The sequence below is a fragment of the Dromiciops gliroides genome, chromosome 3, assembly GCF_019393635.1.
Source record: "Dromiciops gliroides isolate mDroGli1 chromosome 3, mDroGli1.pri, whole genome shotgun sequence".
Taxonomy (NCBI): domain Eukaryota; kingdom Metazoa; phylum Chordata; class Mammalia; order Microbiotheria; family Microbiotheriidae; genus Dromiciops; species Dromiciops gliroides.
The window spans coordinates 576,760,458-576,784,301 of NC_057863.1; the positions used below are offsets into that span (position 1 = coordinate 576,760,458).

The 23,844-nt window shown below is 35.3% G+C and overlaps 1 protein-coding gene and 1 pseudogene across 2 annotated transcripts in view; both read right to left on the bottom strand.

Annotated features, from left to right (window-relative positions):
• LOC122750624 (probable small intestine urate exporter) overlaps nt 1-23,844 on the bottom strand; it is a 273,683-nt gene that overhangs the window by 30,008 nt on the left and 219,831 nt on the right. Inside the window, exons 4-7 of one of the 2 annotated variants that reach the window (XM_043997377.1) lie at nt 19,943-20,069; nt 5,743-5,976; nt 5,558-5,645; nt 5,195-5,281 (exon numbers count right to left, since the gene is read on the bottom strand). In XM_043997377.1, coding sequence (XP_043853312.1) covers nt 5,195-5,281; nt 5,558-5,645; nt 5,743-5,976; nt 19,943-19,972 — 439 coding nt within the window. In that variant the 5' untranslated portion in view covers nt 19,973-20,069. Of the gene's footprint in view, nt 1-5,194; nt 5,282-5,557; nt 5,646-5,742; nt 5,977-7,995; nt 8,105-19,942; nt 20,070-23,844 lie in introns of those variants that run through there. The other variant, XM_043997376.1, reaches the window with a different exon arrangement.
• LOC122746196 lies at nt 10,373-11,269 on the bottom strand (annotated as a pseudogene).

The window sequence follows — 23,844 nt, forward strand, 5'->3', positions numbered from 1 at the left end:
GGAGGCAAAGTGGGGGAAGAGGAATCCAGGCCTGAGTTCAAAATCAAATCTGATTCAAATTGTGCTGGTCCCTCCCCTCCTCTCCAGACCCCACCCTCTACTCCTCCCATGGCCATTGCTTCCCCTGCCTGGGAAGTCCAGAGAACTGATGCGCATGCTCAACTTTCTCTAACTACATTTGCAGCTTCAGGCTCAACTCTTCCCCAGCCTGGCTGTGCTTCTGAGACAACCTTAGAAAGCCTTTAAATTCCAGAATATGCTTGTTTTGTTCATAATTTTGCTAACCTGCTTTTGTCTTTAATTAGTAATCTTATAAAGCATTTGTATGGTGAAAAGCCCGACAGACAATATAGAGGGGTTAAAGAAGAAAAACTTAAGCTGAATAAGAATGACAATCAACATAGTTCAAGACTCTGCTTCTTTTGCCATGGAAGGGTATATATTTTACAGAAATGTAGAAGTAAGCAGCAAGGTATTGATATGAGTATTGGGGATTTTAGATATCAGAATCAAAAGTGTTCTGAATTCACTCAGAGTAATAGTATCAGTTCAGAGGTTACATAGGATTTCTATGCTATTACATATGCATTTTGAAATTAATGGTATAGGTTTATTTTCATAGAGATTTTAATGCTTTTGAGATTGTGTCTTATACTTAGTTTCTAAAACAAGGAGAATATTTGTAAAAGCTTTTTATAGTCATGTGATCAAGTTTATATTTTGTAATACTCTTATTAATATTAAGTTCATATTCATTTAGATTTCCTTAGTTTGAATTTCACTGTATTTTATTGTTCCATGTGTATTTTCTTCTATTCATTTGTCTATCTAATTTTGAAACATTGCAAGATGGTTTTGATTTTATTATACAATGTTAATTCTAGGAGTATTGTGCTCCCATATTCTGAGTTGTTTGTTTTTGTTATTTTTTCTCAACTGATTATTTGATCAAACTCTTTAAGCATTTCCTTGGCAAATTGGTTGCCATGGCAAGTGTAAATTGATTCTAGAAGTATTATTTTGATAAGCACATTCCAAAAAAAAAAAAAGAGGGGAACATTTGTAAAAGTTTTCTTTTTTCAAAAAAAAGTTTTCTTTGAGATTCTGTTGTGCTTTAACTTGTATTTAAATATGTTCAGATTTTTCAAAAAAGTAATTGTATACTAAGTTAAAAAAAGGGGTATTATTTGAAATTGTTGCATAATTATATATTGTGTTCTGAGTCAAGATGTATTCACATTTTTTGCAATCATTTATTATCCTCAATTTTTAAATCCATATGAGACTTGGATTATGGGAACTTATCATTTAAGACATTAATTGCCTTTATTCTGAGTTATCAGATGCCAGTTGGCCAAGATGCCATCCAATCACAAGAGGAATACATGCAAGAGCAGACACTGAACTGTCACATGAGGGGAGACATGCATGAAGTCAAGGTATGGCCGAGGGAACGGCTTTTGACAAATGTTGAGGTTCGATTCTCTTGGTTTAATATTTTATTTTATTTTTCCCCACAATATTGTACAGATGGCTGGAAGTATTGATCCCACCCATCTCGCTCCTACACCTGGCTTCTATGCTCCCTCCTATATGCCTGATGCCATGGACATGTCAATCCCATGCATCTGATTAAGTCTGACTCAGTTTCCTCCAATATGTTCGGTGGCATGGACATATATTCCATCCACCTATTTTAGACCTGGCATACTGCATGGGCAGTATATATTGCTCAAGTGTGGGAATGCTCATATCCCATCATTTCTCTGTTCTTTTATGGTAACCCCCATAATTATCTCAGGTGTCATGATAAATAACAGTGTTGAATTTGGCCTTGACACCTGTTACCAATTATATTAGATTTTCTAATTTCTCATAATGGCATGAGGATAATTAGGCAGATGATGCAAAAAGTGATGAAACAAAGATAAAAATTATTTTTAAAAATTAATATCGCAGCAATTGTCTTCTCAAATACCCTCCATAAGGGGGGACTATAGTAATATTATAATTTTAAAGAATGGTTCAATTTTTGTTTTATTATATGTTTCATGTGTAACAACTAAGATTCTGAATTCCCTTAGACATGTTTTTGAGAACTTTCATTGTTTGATTTGATTATTGACAAAGCTATTTTAAAGTTGTGTTAAGCTCAATTTTGTAGGAAATTTTCCTGGCTGATTACCAGCATCCACACATCAACCCCTGAAAAGACTTCCATTCCACGACTACACCTAGAGGACATCTGAGAAAAGACTTTCAGAGACTTTAAATGAACAGTTTTGATTTGTTGTTTTTGTTGTTTTTTTTCTCTTTCTGTTATAATATACACCATCTGTAACATGTATTCTCTGCAGAGGCCCTCCCTTTGCAAGACTAATGTCAAAGCTTCGGTTCATGAGGACAAAAAAAAAATCGCCCCTCTGGACAAAACTTTCCTCTCTTCCTTTTCTATATTGTTGTTCACATATTATTAGTTAGCAATAGTTATTATATTCTTTTTACTGTTCCGTCAAGGAAATATTTTGTTTCTTGAGGAACAACAGGGGGGACTGTAATGATTGGAATAACGCCACCTGCTGGATACTTACTGTAGAAGAGTTCTGCCCATGAAGCGAAGGTCTTTGAGGGCAAGACCAGGAGTCTTTTCTTTGGCGGGGAGGAAGTGACGCGGACTAGTGGGAGGAGGAAGGAAGAGACTGGCGCTGACTCTGGGTCTCTTTCCTTTGGACTCTGGTGGAGAAGGGAGCTAGAAATGTGCTCTCCCTTTAATAGATAGGAATTTAGGCCTTTTTCTCTCTCTTTACCAAATTCTTATTCTCCTTAATAAATGCTTAAAAGTCTAACTCTTGCTAAAGCTTATAATTTATTGGCGACCACTCACTAGATAATTCTAGACAGACTAGCTAGAATTTTAACCCTTAACAATCTGAAATTGGAAAGCTTGTGTAAACAAAATTTGAGAACTATCTTTACATGTAACGGGAAAAAAATAAAATAATTTATTAATTAAAAAAAGGATGAAGGACAAAAATTACTATATTCCATGGCTATTTTTATTCATTTTCCTCTCTTTTTCTTCACACACATTTTTCTAAGCCTTTCGATATGTTGATATTTTAAATTTCTTTTAGAAGACTTTGAATAGTTTTCATAAGAAGAAAGGCAAACCATCCAAAAATTATCACAATTGGTTTCAATCACCAATAATCAGAGAAAGGAAATGAAAACATCTGAAAAAATTATATTTCTTCTGCTTCTGTCAAAACCACCAAAACTCAGACTATTAGAATTTATTACATAATGACTGAATTAATGAGTAAAAATAAAAGCATTTCTTTTTAGTGCTTACTACATGCAAATCACTCCTTGGAAGGAAAACTTGGCAAATCAGAACAGAATAATAAAAAGCAGAGACATCACCTTACAGATAAAAGTCCATATAGTTAACACTATGGTTGTTCTTTTTTTTTTCCTTTTAGTGGCAGTGGGCGTTATGTGACTTGCCCAGGTTCACACAGCTAGTAAGTGTCAAGTGTCTGAAGCTGGATTTGAAGTCAGGTCCCCCTGAATCCAGGGCTGGTGCTTTATCCACTGCACCACCTAGCTGCCCCCACACTGTAGTATTTCTTGAAGCAATGTATGGCTGTGAGAGTTGGACTAAAATGCCACAGAATCAATGGTTCTGAATGTGTGTAGAACATTTTTAATAGTTCTTTGGACTGCAAGGAGATCAATTCGGTCAAAAATTTTAAAAAAGTAATTCAGAAATTATTCATTGGAAGGTCAAATACTCAAGCTGGGACTTAAATACTTTGGTCACATGAGAAGATGGGACTCATTGGAAAAGGCTCTGACACTGGGAAAGATTGAAGGCAAAAGGAAAGGATGATGACAGAATTATATGGATAGATAATGTCACAGAAACAGCAAACATATGCTCAAACAGATGTCAAGAGATAGTGGAAGATAGAAGGCCCTGGTGTGCTATGGTCCATGGGGTCACAAAGAGTCAGACACAGCTGAATGATTGAACATCATCATCATCACATTCAAAACACTATTCTCAGCAATAGGAATAGAATAGCAAATAGAGATGTTTCTGTTTGTAAGTTTATATTCCTATAGCAGAACATAACAATTATAAGAGGCTTCAACTGCAAGGTAGATAGAAAGGTCCTATGGCCCTTAGGGTATAGTGGCAAAGCAGATAGTAATACATGTTTTGCTCATATTTCCACTGACAAAAACATTTGGGAATGCTTGGATTTTAGCAATGAAAACTTTCTTATTGGAGTCTTCAGTAATTGTGGCTTCTTAGAAGGCAGGGGCTATGGCACCTACGAAAGTAGATGTCAGAAAAAAATTTGAGAGTTGGTATAAATGGCTAAATGTCTACAAAGGCTGATTAAAATAAAGACTTTCAATTAAGTTTGGCAGACATAAAAATGTTTGAAAATTGTTTTTATGAACCATCAATGGTCTAGTAGAAAGAACACTGGATTAATAGTCATGATTCAGATTCTAATCCCCATTCTGTTATGAAATTGCTGTATGCTCTTGGGAAAAAAAAAAGATCATTTCTCTTTGTCCAGTTTCCTCTTTTGTAAATTGAAGAAGTTGAATGAAATCTCTAAGATTTCTCTCAATTCTAATGACTTCTGACCTTTTTATATAGGATAATTCAAAACATGACTTCAAATGTCCAAAGGAATAACTGTAATGATAATAATAACTAGAATTTATATAGAGGTTTAAGATTTGCAAATTATTTTACATGTACCATCTCCTTTTTATTCTCAAAATAACCCTTGAAAATAGGTTTTATTATTAACTTCTTTTTTTTTTTTAGTGAGGCAATTGGGGTTAAGTGACTTGCCCAGGGTCACACAGCTAGTAAGTGTTAAGTGTCTGAGGCTGTATTTGAACTCAGGTACTCCTGAATCCAAGGCCAGTGCTTTATCCATTGTACCACCTAGCTGCCCCTATTAACTTCATTTTACAGATGAGGAAACTCAGAAACACAAAAATTAAGTGACTTGCACAGTTTGATATAACTAGTAAATATTAAGGGCAGAATTAAACTTGAGATTTCTGGACTTAAGGCAGAACACTCTACTGCTTCACCTAGCCAAATATTCACCTAGCTAGATATTTAAATGGAAAATCTTGGACATGTGAAGAAATAACTTACCAAATATATAAAAGATATATGGCCAGCCTAGAGAATGAGAGATGAATCCACTCGCAATAAATATAGTGAAGTTTCCAAGCAGTGCACCTGGTTTTAAGATATAGAATAAGTTATGAATTATGGAATTACAGGTACAAGATTATGCAACTTAATATGGACCAACCTTCATGGAGAGGAAAATGAATAATTTGTCTTTTTAAATATCACAACATTGAGGTTAACCAAGGAAAAGTCCCCAAATAGGCAGGCTTCAGGCTTCAGACTGCCAAATTTAAGACTTCTTTGTTCTAGTGACCAAGACATCGGATAAAGAGTTAGAGGGGATGGAAATGCAATGCAGTTTGTGTAATTATGGGTCCTTACCACAGGTAGAAATTCCACAGAGCAGGTTACGTTCCAGGGGGGGAGCCCATTTCCTCCAAAAACAAGGTAAAGATGAAATTGCAAATCCCTTGAGTGAAAATAAATATTAGCACAGTCTTTGATCTCTGAATGGAATCGAATAATATTACATTCTTGTTAGGGTAAATTAGAAAATATCTTGATACCTGAAAGATGCCATGTGTTACCCGGGTCAGGATGATGCAAGGCACTCCCTGAGCTGCAGCAAATGGTATTAAGATGGTCAGAAGGGAGGTCATTAACAATCCAATTGCCAATGACTTCCGTGCTCCAAGTATTCCAGCTAAATAGCCATTTGGGACAAATGAAATTAGAGTTCCATAGAAGAAAGAACTAAGGATTATCCCCTGAGTTTCTGAACTCCAAGCATACACAGGAACCTGTAAGACATGGAAATTTCATTTTTATGGTTCTTTTGTGGAAGAACCAACATTTCACTCTGTGCTTGAGAATGCACAATAAAATAACAAAAGAGATAGAAGAGAAGTTTAGGAGAAAGAATAATTAATTTAATATTTGGGGAACAGGGTTCAAATCCCATCTCTACTATTTACTACTTTTTATAGGTTAGACCAATAAATTTTGATGCACTTCCATTTCTGAGATTCTGTGATTTTCTAATACTTGTGTGACCTTGGTCAAGTCACCTCTCTGTACCTTAGTTCCCTCATTTATAAAATGAGCAAGTTGGACTAGATAATCTTTAAAGATTCCCTTATAGGGGCAGCTAGGTGGTACAGTGGATAGAACACTGGCTCTAGATTCAAGAGGACCTGAGTTCAAATCCAGTCTCAGACACTTGACACTCACTAGCTGTGTGACCCTGGGCTAGTCACTTAACCCCAATTGCCTTACCAAAAAAAAAAAAAAAAGATTCCCTTATAGTTCTAAATTCTACTATGTGCCCCATTCAAACCTTCATTGACACAGATAAACACACCTTTTGATAAGCCCTACCTCACCATCCCTTTCAAAATAATTCCATAGGAAAGTAGAGAAAAATATGAGAAGCAATGCCAAAGGAATAGAAGAAAGGAGAGAAAGAACAAAATGGAGTTGTGGCAGACAATCTGTTTACTTTTGGTAGCTTACTAAGTTTTACCGATTTGGGAAGTGTGCTTATCTAGCTATGGAGTCTCTGAGTCAAAAGTAGAGCCATCATAGTTGTTTTATTAGCTTAATTCCATGTTGCTCCCACAATAGTGGCTTAGTGTGTATTGTCTTTTTTGGTAGACATTGATAGGGTATCACCACTCTAAAGAAATGGAATGTCATTATATTATTAAGAACACAAAGTATTCTTATTGTATATATGGTATACATATGCATATATATTATATATGTATACATACATATACACATGTGCACACACATATAATATACACATACACACAATGCACATACACATATATATATATATATACAATATACTCTTTTGTTAGAGTGGACACAAGCTTATTATTAATTTTTTCAAAAAATTCCATTCATAAGAATGGCATGAAATTCTACCTCAATTCTAGGGAATAATCACTGAATGTCAAGTAAAAATTTGAGACTACAGGTTGCCAAAATTGGAGCCATGGCCTAATTATCTATTCTGTGACAATTAAGATATTACTCATTTATGACTAGTATTGTTCTCTCTTCAGTTGCTCAAGAGTTTTTAATGGAGGCCCATGATCTGATAAATCAAGTCTAAATTACTCAGCCTGGTGTACAAGGCCTTCTACCATAATATTTTATCACAGTTTTCCTAACTTATCCAATGCCCTTCTCTCATTTGTCCTACACCCTAGCCAAACAGGATTGCATGTACCTCATGCTTTCTTGTTTTTGTATCTTTCCTCATGCTTTTACCTAGACCTGAAATACCTAACTCCTATATTCCAAGCCCATTGCCCTCTTATTCTTCCAAATGCCATATATCCCATTGAGTCCTATTTGATACACATAGAAAATAGAAATTTCTCCTTAATCTGATCACAAATACAAGTGTAGTGAAATGCTTTGCCAACTTAAAGGGCCTAATTAAAACTTAGTTGTCATTATTAGTATTGTTATCTCATAGATCTTTGTATACTAATTCATTCTTATTTTAATTGGAAGTATATCTACAAATGTGCATATTTTCCTTTGTACTAGTACATAAACTTTTTGAAAAAAGGCAGAAAATTATATTTATATTTGTAGTACCTCTAGTGTCTTACATAGCACATTACATACATCAATTGATGAATAAATGTTTGCAGAATGAATGAATAATGATGAAAGGAAGAAAGAAAGAAAGAAAGAAAGAAAGAAAGAAAGAAAGAAAGAAAGAAAGAAAGAAAGAAAGAAAGGAAGAAAGAAAGGAAGAAAGGAAGAAAGAAAGAAAGATGTTGGACCACTCATCAACTTACCCCTCCACCTGGCATGTCCTCAGAATTCCCCTCAGTGGAAAAATTGGATGGATCAGGTAGGCCTGTGTTGTTTACCATGGATAAAATGGCAATGCTCAGACTTCCACTTTGTGAAATCAGTATCCAATTACATAAGGATAAGTTGACTGTCAACCCATATCTCAATAAACAGAACCCTTGGATCAGAGACCAAAACAATAGTCATTGTGTAGTACTTATATTCATAGAGACTAGTATTCATTATTTTTAACAAAATATAACTCAGGAATGCCTTCAAAGGATCAATAGTTTTCTGTTTAGTGCTATATGGATTTGGGTGGGCATTGGGTAGCTAGATGGATGGTACAGTGGATAGAATTTTGGATATGGAGTTAGGAAGGCCTGAAATCAAATCCAGACTCAGAACTTACTAGTTTTGTGACCTTAATTAAGTCAGTGAACCTCTATTTTCCTTTATTTTTATGTTTAAAATGGAGAAAAATAATAGAACTTAACTTCCAGGATTGATGTGAGAATAAAATTTAAAAAAAATATTAAAGTGCTTTATATTCTGGTAGCTAAGATTGTGGAGTATGCAGGTAATTGCCATAACCTATCCATATTTACCTCAAAACAACCATAATATAGCACCCAAAAATGAATACTGGAGCAGCAGAACTAGCAAAATTACAAGGTGAAATAATCTTCTAGCCTAAGAAATGTGGAAGGTTGGCAAAAAAGGTGTTTCACTAGGGGCAAAAGGGGAGCACAATCCAGGACAAGAAGCATTGGCAAACTAGCAGCAAGCCAGTAGGAGGTCCTGAATCTCAGCATGGTGGAATAAACATCATCAATGGGACCCCATGTGCTTCGGCTTAGTGAGGCAAATGGGCAGACACAAGTGCCAGGCAAACAGGAAGATGCAAAAGCCCATATCCCCCACATGAACAGACACTATCATTGGGACATCACATGTGCATTGTCTCAGTACCAGCTAAGCTGTCAGACCCCTATCACCCCCAACAACACCAGCCCAACCCCACCCAACTTCCTCGGCACAACAGCAGATGAGGGTTCCATGTGGACATTAGGGCAACACAGTGCAGCACAATGTAAATAGCCAGGGCCTGCAGCCCCTGGCACAAGAAATTTGGAATAGTGCCCTTTCCACTCCAGGAGCAGAGTTCAAATTTAAAAGGAAGGAAAAAGTTGGAAAAGATGAACAAAAAACAAAACAGCAACAAAAGATCATAGAAAGTTATGGTGACAGGGAAGATCAAGACACAAACTCAGAGGAGTACAACAATATTAAAACACCCATGGGCAAAGACCCAAAGAAAATAGGAATTAGTCTCAACCCCAAAAAGAATGAATGGAAGAGCTCAAAAAGGAATTTAAAAATAAATAAATAAATAAATAAATAAATAAATAAATAAATAAATAAATAAATAAATAAATAAATAAATAAATAAATAATAATATAAAAATAATTTTGGGGTGGCTAAGAATTAGAAATCAAAGGACTGCCCATCAATTGTGTGGTATATGATGGTGATGGATTATTATTGTGCTATAAGAAATGACAAGCAAGATGATTTCAGAAAGGCCTGAAAAGACTTATATGAACTGATGTGTAGTGAAGTGAGCAGAACCAAGAGAACATTGTGCACAGAGACATCAATATCATTTGATGAACTGTGAATGACTTAACTATTCTCAGCAATATAATACTTCAAGACAATCGCAAAGAAGTAATGATGAAACATACTATTGACCTCCAAAGAAAGAACTGGTATTGATTGAACACAGATGGAAGCATGGTATTTTCCCTTCCTTTTATTGTTTCTTTTATTCAAGTTTTCTTGTACAAAATACTTAATATAGTAATGTTTTACATAATTGTACATGGATAACATACATCTGATTGCTTACTGCCCCCAGGAGGGTGAAGGGGAGGGAAGGAAGGAGGGATAAACTTCAGAACTCAAAACTAGAATTAAAAAATATTTATTATTTTAAAAAAGAAGTTATTATCATATGAGACAGTTTTATGTAAACTGTGGAAAGACCTTAATTACTTATGTGGGAAAGAGTGGAAGAGAACAAATGTTAATTTGAGGTGATTCATAAAAGATCTGAAAATATTTTCTTCAAAAAAATCAGAGAGATAAAAGAAAAAATAGGAAAATGAATGAGAGTGATATAAGAGAATTATGAAAAGAGTAACGACCATTTGGGAGGGCATTTCATATGCTGGTCTGTTGAAACATTTAAATACTCTGAAATACAAAATATTCATCTTTGAAGTTTTCATTACTGGAAAACTTTCAAGTCTAGGGTGTCTAAGCCAAGAAGGACTGGTCTGTGTTCTTCCAGTCAGGTAAGTATTCCTGAAAAGTTAATCTTCGGTTTTGGCTTCCATTTCTTCAGCAATAGCATCTTCATCCACTTCAACATTTTCCCTCTCAAGCCTCTCCAGTTGTCTTGCATGTTCAGTTTCATCTGTGTCTGGGGCCACTTTGGGCTCCATTTGAACATTGAAGACACCTCTCTTCTACTCAATCTTTTCTTTGATGACAGCCATAGCCTGATTAAGGACAGATAGGCCTGCTCTTCTCTCTAGGGTTGTTGTAGTCATCACATATTAAGGAGGTGCCATAAGGTTAATCTTGTTGGGCATGTTTTCTGTGGAACAACTCAAACCTGTTTCCAGAGCTTCTTTTACAGCATCAATACCCTCATAACCATAACTAGTCACATCTATATCAGCTCTGATTTTGATAGCTTATGGAGTCAAGCACCTATTTACGTTATCAATCCCCACTCGTCTTTCATCTTCATTCAAGTCCAGTCCATCCAGGATTGAAGGGTCTGAGACTGAACATTTAAATATATCATAGGCACCATATCCTGCTCTCTTGTATTTGTCATGGAAGCCCGAGGCCATTCTCTGGAATAGGCTCTCCAGCTTCTCATCTTTATTGTACTTTAACTCCTCAGCAACATGGTGAAGGATCCTATAAACAGTTTTGGATTTGGTGGATTGGTCTTCACATTTGATTTCTTCTTCTGGAGAAACTCTTCTTTTTGACAAATCAATATATCCTTTTTATTTGTCCACTCTAATGACAACCACACATTTATTTCTGGCAATTCAGATGAGTTTGTTAATGGAGAAGATACATCTTCTAGACAGCTCAATAAAAAGAATCATGCCCTCAATATTGTTGTTTTTCAATAGACTGACATAAGCTCCCATTTCAGCAATGAACTGCCAATCTATTGATAGAGCCATGATTTGTTTTGTTTTCTATTTATTTTTTAATTAATATGACCTTAAAGTTCCCCTTATATTGGACAAATCTTGCATTTTTGACATAAATCCAACTTGGTCATAGTGTATAATCTTTAAAAATATGTTATTAGAAGCTAATTACATTTATGTATATATGTATGTATATTTGTATGTGTGTATATGAATCAATAGATATTAAGAATGTTGGTCCACAGATTTCTTTCTCCACTTTGGAAAGGTCCCTTATTTTCTTATTGTAAACTATGTACTAATGGAAATTTTAAAATGTATTTCTGTTTTTTTTCATTTCTAATAAAGTTTTGCATTCCAATATATGATTATTTTTAGTAAAAGTTTCATACACAACTGAGAAATGGGTAAATGATGCTCTGATATTCAACAATTGCCATTTATCTATCATTTCTATTTTTCTTAATTCTATTGATATCTGTAACTTACTGTTTATCTTTTATGAGATTTGTTTAGGTCAGAGATGTATAAATTGAGGTGGTCCATTGTAGTTTTACATATATTTCTGCAATTTAATAAATCTTTAAATAATTTCTATAGTAGATTATTTAGTATACATACATACATACATACATATATATATATATATATATATATATATATAGAGAGAGAGAGAGAGAGAGAGAGAGAGAGAGAGAGAAAGAGAGGGAGAGAGAGAGAGAGGATTGATATGGAATTGATATTTAATAATGATGTAACTTCCCTATGACTTTTTATCATGCCTTTATTTATAATAAACTTTCATGAAATTGTGATTGCTACCTCTGTCTTTTTTAGTATCTCTGAAGTATATATTTTGTATATGCTCATTTTAAGTCTCTGAAAATCTTAACATTTAAAATGTGTTTTTTTTTTTTTTAGTGAGGAAGTTGGGGTTAAGTGACTTGCCCAGGGTCACACAGCTAGTAAGTGTTAAGTGTCTGAGGTCGGATTTGAACTCAGGTACTTCTGACTCCAGGGCCAGTGCTCTAGCCACTGCATCACCTAGCTGCCCCTAAAATGTATTTTTTAATTAACTTTTTTAGATTGTGCTCTTTCCTCCCTTTAAAATGTGTGCTGTTATTTGAACTGCTTTTAAGTCACGGTGTAGGTAAAGCTCTTTCCCTCCCCCAAGCATTGGGATCAGTCTCACAGAATTCCCTCTAGTCTTTAAAGTACTAATTCATATCTCTGTTGAGTTGTCAGGGATAAATAGTTGAGGGGCATTACAACTCTGATATATTTTTTAAAAGAGACAAGTATTTAGGTGCAAGATACATTTTTTTTTAAAAAGGATCACATAATTTATATGTACTGCTTCCCTCCACCATTCCTCATCTGAATCAATATAAGTAGTACTTTTGTGTTGTGAGAAAATAATGGGATTTGGCAGATGCCCAGGGGCCCCACCTGAAGATTGTTTTGGAATTGATTGAATTAGGTGAGACTGACTGAGAACCTACTTAAGGTTAAGTAAATTCAGACCACACCTGGCCAGCTCTGAGTGGAGTATTGTTCTCAGAGGCTGTGGACTACAAAATCAACATGCAACCACCTTCAATCAATCAGTTTGAAGGATGGCCCCTTTTGGGGAGGGAGACAGGAAGTAGGAAGGGAGGTTGGCTCCCTAGCTCTGGCATCTTTTTTTCCTGAACCTCGGGTTAGTAGCAGAGAGGAGATTAGAAGAAGAGGGCCAGTCTTAACCCTAAGGTAGATAAGGCTTTTTCTTTCTGTACTCTCTGTACTACATGTATTCTCTTTATTCTTTATTAAATGCTTAATACCAAAACCTGGTGCTGACAATTCTAGTTTATAAGTAAACCTTAGCTAGATTCCCCCTCACACTGGGCAGGGGTGAGGGGGACAGGTAAGGACACACACACATTAGATTTTACTCATCACAGTGTAGAGTAGTTAAACCTTCATAGAGGGAATTAAACCCCTGTAGCAAAGCATTATATACTATTTGGAATACATTTTTAAAAAATTACAGAGTCCTGAAGCTACAGTATAGAATTTTGGACATGCTTGCCTCAAGTATACTTAGACTGCTTATTACCTTCACTGTTCCAGGTTTAAATCATTATTCAAATAACAAAAAAAAAAGTTAATCATTTCTTTTGGGGGACAATTCTCATATCACACCCTTTGATAAAAATAGCAGTAGCAAAAAATAGCAACAAAACATAACAGTCTATTTAGAATCATTTGTCATGGAGGGTCCAGATACATCCTACTCCTTCTTATTGATCCACATGTGTTGGAAGGTGGATGAGAAACTGAAGATTGAGGCTCCAACCAGATGAAGAAGTTGAGCTCAGGTAATGCAATTATCTCATTATTCATTATGCTGAGAGCTAGAGATTCCTATTTCCTTCTACTTTTCTTTTATGGATGAACTCATTCCATGTGATTCTTGGTGATAATTGTTAATCATAAATTTTTCTCCATTCTATCTTCTTGTGTTTTTTTTTCCTTCACCCCCCTCTTTATATATAAGGTGTTAAAAGAGTTGGCCCACACTATCCTTCTATAAATGAATTGCTTTATTTCTTTTCCATTGGCCCTATTCTCTTCTCCTTTCCCTACCACCAATCGCAGGTTATAGTTTTTAATTCCATATTCATGCTTCCCCCTATAACATATCTTATTATGAATATTACTTTATACCTCCTTCCTTTCCTCTTAAACCCCTTTCCTATCTTCCCATTTTTCCTATTTCCCTGTTGAGCTTAATATAATTATATGTTGTGTTTTTATGAGAGATAATTGTTTGCTTCAGATGAAAACTAGATCTGTCAACTCCCTATTCCTCCAACATCTTCCTCTATGTCTCAATACTCTATACATTGTCCAGTACAAGAGAATATCACTTTCTTCCTCTGGATGCCTCAACTCCTGAGACCTCATAAAGTTCCAATAAGTTTTATGTTATGGTGGAAAGAATACTGAACAAGCAGCCAGGATACATGGGTTCTAAACTACCTCTGGCACTACTTAGCTATGACTCATGTCATTTCTTTTATGTGTGAAATGTGAAAGTACATGCAGGTCAGATGAGATGACTTCTTCCATTTCTAAAATTCTATGATCTCTTTAATTATTACAGATGAACAGAATTTTTTTTGGCAGGGCAATGAGGGTTAAGTAACTTGCCCAAGATCACACAACTATTAAGTGTCAAGTGTCTGAGGCTGGATGTGAACTCAGATTCTCCTGAATCCAGGGCCAGTGCTTTATCCACTGTGCCATGTAGGTGCCCCTCAATACTCTTTAATTAATGCACCTCTATTATGTTGTTTCCTGTTATTTTATGTCTACTTTCTTGTCCTTTCCTCCCAAATATAGCACAGTCCTTCCCATTTTCCTCTCATGAGGCTATTGCATCAGAAAAAAAAATCTTATCAGACCTTTTGTTTGTTTTCATTAACTTTCTCTACAATCCGTGAAGATATATGTGTTCTGAGAACTGTATGTCTCCTCTCCCTATTAGCATAGAAACAATTTATCCCCAAATATTCCTTTCCTGTAGAAATAAATGCGTGTACCTTTCTTTTGATTTTATTTTTAATTTTTTAAATTTTGATTTAAAGGTATCCATTTCATTCTGTCTTTTCCCTCAGAACTGCTTAGAAATACATTCTTTCATTAATGGTCTATTTCTCCCTATATGGTTATACTTATTTTCATCAGATACATTATGCTTCATGTAAAACCATGATTTCTTTTTTTCCCTTTTGGAATAGCAGAGACCTCCTATCCCCTTGATAGTGGAATTTGCCAAGTCATATATGATCCATCTTTATTGTGTTCCTTGGCTCTTGAACTCTTTCTTTAAACTGGTTGCAGTAATTTTCTGGGATCCAGAATCTCTAAAATTTGGATATGATGAGTTTGGCTTTGGGAGTTTTCATGTTGGGGAATTCAAGAAGGTGACTATTGTCAGGCAGCTAAGTGGTGCAGTGGATAGAGCATCGGCCCTAGATTCAGGAGGACCTGAATTCAAATCTGACTCAGACGTTTAACACTTACTAGCTGTGTGACCCTGGGCAAGTAACTTAACCCCAATTGCCTCACCAAAACAAAATAAAATGTTCTTTTGCTACATGATTTAGACATAAGAGGTGATGCTATAGGTAAATTAGGAGAGGAAGGAATAGTCTACCTTTCAGATCTTTGGAAAGGAGAACAGTTTATGACCAAACAAGAGAGAGAGAGAATATTGTGAAATGCAAAATGGATGATTTTGATTACATTAATTTAAAAAGGTTTTGTACAAACAGAAGCAATGCATCAAAAATTAGAATGGAGGAAGAAAGCTGGAAAACAATTTTATGGCCAGTACTTCTGATAAAGGCTTCATTTCTAAAATATATCAGGAACAAAGTCAAATTTATAAGAATCCAAGTCATTCCCCAATTGAGAAATGGTCAAAGGATATGAACAGGCAGTTTTCTGATGAAGAAACCAAAGCTATCCATTGCCATATGAAAAATGCTCTAAATCACTAGTGATCAGAGAAGTGCAAATTAAAAGAACTTTGAGGTACCACGTGACACCTATCAGATTGTCTGATATGACAAAAAAGGAAAATCATAAATGTTGGAGAAGCTTTGGAAAAATTGGAACACTAATGCATTGTTGGTAGAGCTGTGAACTGATCCAACCATTCTGGAGAGCAATCTAGAATTATGCCCAAAGGGCTATAAAGCTGTGCAAACCCATTGACCCAGCAATACCACTTTTGGGTCTTTTTCTCGAAGGGATCATTCAAAGGGGAGAGGGACCCACATGTACAAAGTATTTATAGCTGCTCTTTTTGTGGCGGCAAGGAATTGGAAATTGAGGGGCTGCCCATCAATTGGGGAATGGCTGAACAAGTTATGGCATATGAATGTAATGGAATACTATTGTGCTGTAAGAAACAATGAGCAGGAGGAGTTCACAGGAGCCTGGAAGGTCTTGCATGAACTGATGATGAGTGAAATGAGCAGAACCAGAAGAACATTGTACACAGTATCATCAACATTGTGTGTTGATCAACTGTGATGGACTAGATTCTTCTCACCAATGCTATGGTTTAGGAGAGTTCCAGGGGACTCATGGTGGAAGGGGATCTCCAAATCCAGAAAAGAAAAGAACTGTGGAGTATGGATGCTCATTGAACAATACTATTTCTTTTGTTCTTGGTGCTGTTGTTTTGTTGAGGTTTTTCCTTTTTGCTGTGATTCTACTCTTATACATGACTAATGCAGATACATGTTTGATGTTATTATATAGATATAAATATATATGTATATAATATATATATGTATATATATAAAACCTATATCAGATTATGTGCTGTCTAGGGAAGGGGGGAAGGGAGGGGAAGGAGGGAGAAAAATTTGAAATTGGAAATCTTATAAAATAAATGTTGAAAACTATTTTTATATGTAACTGGAAAATAATAAAATACTTTTATTCAAAAAAAAGAAGTTGACCATTGTCTATTTTCACTCTGTCTCCTAGTTCTATGGGATGTGGGCAATTTTCATTTATGTTTATTTTTAAAATGGTTTTGACAGTTTTTGTTGGGGGTGTCTTGATTTTAAGATTCTTAGATTATCTTTCTTTTCTTTTCCAAGTTAATGTTTTTAATGTACTTCTTATATTTTGTCGATTTTTTTCAATATTTTGATTGAGGAAATCAATTGCTATTGTTGAATTGAAACATTTCTTGCCTCATGAAGTTATTGCTTCTTATGTGACTCATTTAAATTTTCATGGTGTTTGTTTCTTGGGTCATATAAACTGGGGTTTCTTAAACTTTTTCCACTCACAACCCCTTTTTACCTGATAAATTTTTTTCCATTTCCTTGGGTATATACGTATATAATATAAGCACACTTAAGATTTTGCTGTTGAAATTTTTTTCGTGAACCCAACATTCAGGTACACAACCCCATATAGGTTCACAAACCACAGTTTAAGAAGTTAGAATGGAGGAAACTAGGTGGCACAGTGGATAAAGCACCAGCCTTGGATTCAGGAGGACCTGAGTTCAAATCTGTCTTCAGACAATTTACTAGATGTGTGACCCTGGACAAGTCACTTAATCCTCATTGCCCTGCACCCCCCACCCCCCCAAAAAAAAACTTAGAATGTATACCAGGGTGTTGTGGTTGATTCTCCTTAACATATTTTTTCTTCTGTAGCTATTCATTTTGCAAATCTTAATGTACTTTTGAATCCTCGTGGCTAGGATTTTTATTTGAATTGTGGGGAATTACTCTGTTTTTATGCATTTACTCCCTGGTTATCTCTCGGTCCAAAATATATTTCCTTGTATTCAAAATTTTCTTCTGTTTACTCATATTCCCAGACTTAGTTTTTATTCTGAAAACTTGACTTAAGTAAAACTTCATTCCTATACTCTCAGCTCATGTGGGAAAGCCTTGTGTTATCCTGAGTAGAGTGGCTAACACTGGTCCCCACCTTCCTTAGGCATTGTCTCTAATCTTGTTCCATGCTGTGTTTCAGACCCTATTTGGTTGGGATTTGCTCCTGTTTATCTCTTATTATGGCCAAGGAATCCTGGGCTGCCTTTGCACTGAGTAATTCTCAGTGTCTGTCTCCTATAGGGACTTCAGAGCTACCTCCGAACCTGTTTCCTATTTAAGGAATCAGCTACTTCACAGTGTACTTTTTACCTCTCCTGGCCTGTCTGTTTTCAAGGCTTTCATAAGATTATGGCTGTCTTTTTGTGCAATTTGAGACTGATTGTTGGATTTTATAGCTGATTTTCTTTGTTTGTCATTATCATTGCCATTACCATTGTTATTATTGCTATAATTATTTCCTGCTATTCACTTTTAGAGGTTTAGTAAATATGTATTGGGGATCTGTGCTTTTCTGTGTACTAACATGTCATCATCTTCTCTGTTTCCTTAACTCTTGAATTTTCATTCTAGCTCATTTTTCCCCAGTGTCTTTCTTTCAGGAATTAATACAAAGAAACCTAGAATCCTGGCTTCTTCATCACTAGGTGGTGGATTTTGCAGTAGCATTTTTCATCAGCTTGGCTAAAGCAACACATAGGTAAAGTGAAATTAGCAAGTAAATATTGAACTCAATTCAATTCAATGCAATATCTGTCTAATCTATGCCTAACATTCTATTGCCCCTTATGGAGGATACCTCAGAAGGCATTCATTCATTCATTCATTCATTCATTCATTCATTCATTCATCAAACATTATTGAGCACCTACAACATGAAAAGCCTTGTGCTTGGGGAATTCATTGTAATAGCTGTACCAGTAGCCTAGGGGATACAATGTCTGTAAAAGAGTAGGTACTTAATAAATACTCATTTACTGATACTTGCTTGATCAGAAAATAAATGACACAGTCCCTAGACCATCCATATATATATATATATATATATGTGTGTGTGTGTGTGTGTATATACACACACACACACATGTACACACATATACATAAAACTGCAACATGTTCAGGTATGTATATGTATGAATATATGTATATGTATATGTATACATGTGTACACATAATTATATACATATGTGTATGCATGTCTGTATGCATATCTATCTATCTATTTTCTTAAGGAAGGTACCAGATTCATTTTCTTTTTCTCCATACCACCTTTATATCTATTGCTGTTAAAATTAAAGCAGAAAAAAAGTTGTTTCCTGTTCTAATTTTCTGCATCCTTAAAATCTTCCTGCAACTTTTACTGTGGTGAAGAGAACATTCTAGTACAGTTAAATTCACTTTGTGCTTCTTTATGGAAGGAAAATTGTGACATCTTTTCTGTGTCTACTACTTTTGGAACAGCCACTAGACCCCAGCTTCTTTTGGGTTTCTAAGAATGGCTACATCGTTAGGAAACAACAACAACTTTCAATTCTTAAGGAACAATATAGAATTTGTATTGTTTTGTTATTTTTATAGCTTTCCAAGTTAGAGGCAGCATAGTATAATGATAAGAATTCTGGCTTTGGAATCAGAAAGACTCCAGATCCAGCCCTCTAATACATACTGACTATGTTAGCTGGGTAAGTGACCTAACCTCTCAGTGCCCCAGTCAAAACTCGAGGTCTCTAAAGGGAAAGAAGTGGGCAGTGTGGATTGGTGGAGGGAATTTCCTCAAATGGAATTTTCTATACTAATGAGAACACATATCCAAATCCTCCTATTTTCTGTTATTATAATTATTTCTGAGTTTTCTTCAACTACTTGATCTATTGTAAAGAGGCAATAGTATGTATATGTATGCCTCTGTTGGTTTTGTGTGTGACAAAAAGCACTGGATCTGGAGTCAGAGATGGTGGGTTCAAATTCTGTCTCTGCCACATACTACTTGTTTGTTTTGGCATCAATCTGTTACAGACATGATTCTAAGTTTCTTCATTTGTAAAATAAATGGATTGGACTCAGTGATCTTCAAGATTCCTTTTAGTTTTAAATTCCTGTTCTCTCACAATATTTAAGACTAGAGACTGTGTAAGATATACTCCATTGTCTCTTTTTCCGTTTTTGACCCTGTAAATAATAAATAAGTTAATATCAAATTCAGTTGAGTGGAGTTCATGAGCTTTTTATATGATCATCCATGTAAGAGACAGTAAATATGTTTTTACATGTATCATAAATTTACCTTTCCTTTTGTTCTCTTGTTCTTGTTCATCTTTTTGCATATTCATTGCTTCAGTACTCTGCTTTTCTGTGGTACTGATGGCTGCTAGAGAAGCCCTTATATATTTTTTCTGGAGATTGACTTTTACCTATAAAAAGAACATCATACATAATTACTGAAATTTTTCCAAAAAGGTATTTTATATTTTCCTCTAAATTAGAGTCTACATCACTATGAACGCTTTTCTATCCATAGGTGGTGTATAGATTCATTTCGGTAGGGATATAGATTATGATCAACCCTGGGACATTTTGTCAGTTTACATATTCAATATATAAGGCTATCGGGGTGGCTAGGTGGTGCAGTGGATAAAGCACCAACCCTGGATTCAGGAGTACCTGAGTTCAAATCCGGCCTCAGACACTTGACACTTACCAGCTGTGTGACCCTGGTCAAATGACTTAACCCCTATTGCCCCACAAAAACCAAAACAAAAACCAAAACCAAAACCAAAACAAAACAAAACAAAAAAGGCTATCATTCTAAAAGGGATTTATTTATTTTCTCTTGGGAACTATGCCCCAACTATTTCATGTAAATTCCTTGGTTGTCCTAATGTTCAAAGATCTTTTTTTTCCTCTTTGGACATGATTAAATTCCCAATAAATTAGGAAGGTTTTTCCACAATTATGATATTCTATAAAAATTAATATTTTTCTTAAAATAGGTATGCATCGGGGGGCGGAGCCAAGATGGCTGAGAGGAAGCAGCAAGCTGCCTGAGCTCTCCTTCTGTTCCCTCAAAACGAACATTCAATCAAGCCTCTGGACGGATTCTGAAACTACAGAACCTGCAAAGAGAGAGAGAGACACAGTCTTCGGGTGAATTTTACCAAACATTTAAAGAACAATTAATTCCAATATTATACAAATTATTTGGAAAAATAGGTGAAGAAGGAGTTCTACCAAATTCGTTTTATGACACAAATATGGTGGTGATACCAAAACCAGGCAAAGCAAAAACAGAGAAAGAAAATTATAGACCAATTTCCCTAATGAACATTGATGCTAAAATCTTAAATACGATATTAGCAAGGAGATTATAGCAAGTGATCACCAGGGTAATATACTATGACCAGGTGGGATTTATACCAGGAATGCAGGGCTGGTTCAACATTAGGAAAACTATTAACATAATCAACCACATCAATAAGAAAACCAACCAAAATCATATGATTATCTCAATAGATGCAGAGAAAGCTTTTGACAAAGTACAGCACCCATTCCTAATAAAAACACTAGAGAGTTTAGGAATAGGGGGATCTTTCCTTAGAATAATAAACAGTATCTACCTAAAGCCATCAGCAAGTATTATATGCAATGGAGATAAATTAGAGGCCTTCCCAATAAGATCAGGGGTGAAACAGGGATGTCCATTATCACCCCTATTATTTAATATTGTCCTAGAAATGTTAGCTTTAGCAATCAGAGAAGAGAACGGAATTAAAGGAATTAGAATAGGCAAAGAGGAAACAAAACTATCACTCTTTGCAGATGATATGATGGTATACTTAAGGAATCCTTGAGAAGCAAGTTAAAAATTACTTGAAACAATTAATAACTTCAGCAAAGTAGCAGGATGTAAAATAAATCCACATAAATCACCAGCATTTCTATACATGACCAACAAAGTCCAGCAGCAAGAGATAGAAAGAGAAATTCCATTTAAAGTAACAGTAGATAATATAAAATACTTGGGAGTCTACTTGCCAAGACAAACCCAGGAACTCTATGAACACAACTACCAAACACTCTTCACACAAATCAAATCAGAATCTAAATAATTGGAAAGATATCAATTGCTCATGGATAGGCAGAGCTAATATAGTAAAAATGACAATACTGCCTAAATTAATTTACTTATTCAGTGCCATACCAATCAGACTACCTAAAAAATTATTTTATACAGCTAGAAAAAATAATAACAAAAATTCATCTGGGAAAAACAAAAAATCAAGAATATCCAGGGAAATAATGAAAAAAAATTCACAGGAAGGTGGGTTAGCGGTACCAAACCTGGAGCTTTACTATAAAGTGGCAGTCATCAAAACTATCTGGTACTGGCTAAGAAATAGAGTGTTAGATCAATGGAATAGGCTAGGCTCAGGAAATGCAGTAGTAAATGACACTAGTAATGTAGTGTTTGATAAACCCAAAGACTCCAGCTTCTGGGATAGGAACTCAGTATTTGACAAAAACTGCTGGGAAAACTGGAAGATAGTATGGCAGAAATTAGGCATAGACCAGCATCTTACACCTTATACTAAAATAAGGTCAAAATGGATACATGATTTAGACATAAGAGGTGATACCATAGGTAAATTAGGAAAGAAAGGAATAGTGTACCTATCAGATCTTTGGAAAGGAAAACAGTTTTTGACCAAACAAGAGATAGAGTATATTATAAAGTGCAAAATGGATGATTTTGATTATATTAAATTAAAATTTTTTTGTACAAACAGAAGCAATGCATCCAAAATTGGAAGGGAGGCAGATTTTTTGAGAACAATTTTGAGGCCAGTGCTTCTGATAAAGGCCTCATCTCTAAAATATATAGGGAACTAAATCAAATTATAAGAATCCAAGTCATTCCCCAATTGAGAAATGGTCAAAGGATATGAACAGGCAGTTTTCTGATGAAGAAACCAAAGCTATCTATTCCCATATGAAAAAATGCTCTAAATCTCTAATGATTAGAGAGATGCAAATTAAAACAACTCTGAGGTACCACCTGACACCTATCAGATTGGCTAAAATGACAAAAAAAGGAAGATAATAAATGTTGGAGGGGCTGTGGGAAAATTGGAACACTAATGCATTGTTGGTGGAGCTGTGAGCTGATCCAACCATTCTGGAGAGCAATTTGGAATTATGCCCAAAGGGCAATAAAGCTGTGCATACCCTTTGACCCAGCAATTCCACTTTTAGGTCTTTTGCCCAAAGAAATCATGGAAGGGGGAAAGGGGACCCACATGTACAAAAATATTTATAGCTGCTCTTTACGTGGTAGCAAGGAATTGGAAGGTGAGGGGGTGCCCATCAATTGGGGAATGGCTGGACAAGTTGTGGTATATGAATACAATGGAATACTATTGTGCTGTAAGAAATGATGAGCAGGAAGAGTTCAGAGAAACCTGGAGGGTCTTGAGTGGGCTGATGATGAGTGAGATGAGCAGAACCAGAAGAACATTGTACACAGTATCATCAACATTGAGTGTTGACCTACTGTGATGGACTACATTCTTCTCACCAATGCAGTGGTACAGAAGAGTTCCAGGCAACTCATGATAGAAGAGGATCTCCAATCCAAGAAAAAAAAAAAAGAAAGAACTGTGGAGTATAGATGCTGATTGAACCATATTATTTCTTTTGTTTTGGGTGCTGTTTTTTTTTTCTATTTTGAGGTTTTGCATCACTGCTCTGATTTTTTCTCTTGTAACAGGATTAATGCAGCAATAGGATTAATGTTATTATGTGTGTATATATATATGTGTGTGTATATATCTATATCTATATCTATAGAGATATGTAGATATAACCTATATCGAATTACCTGCTGTCTAGGGGAGGGGGGAGGGAGGGGAGGGAGGGAGAAAAATCTGAAATTGTAAAGCTTGTATAACAAAAGTTGAGAAACTATCTTTACATGTAACGGAAAAAATAAAATACCTTATACATAAAAAAATAGGTATGCATCAGTTTACCTAATATCAAAGAAAATATTACAAATAGGTTAAAAATTTAGAGCAAGGGTTTTTAATCTTCTTTGTGCCATATACATATTGAGCCATCTGAACTATTTCTCAACATACTCTTCTTTGATGTGTAGTATTACAAAAAACCAAACAAGTTTATAAGCTACCT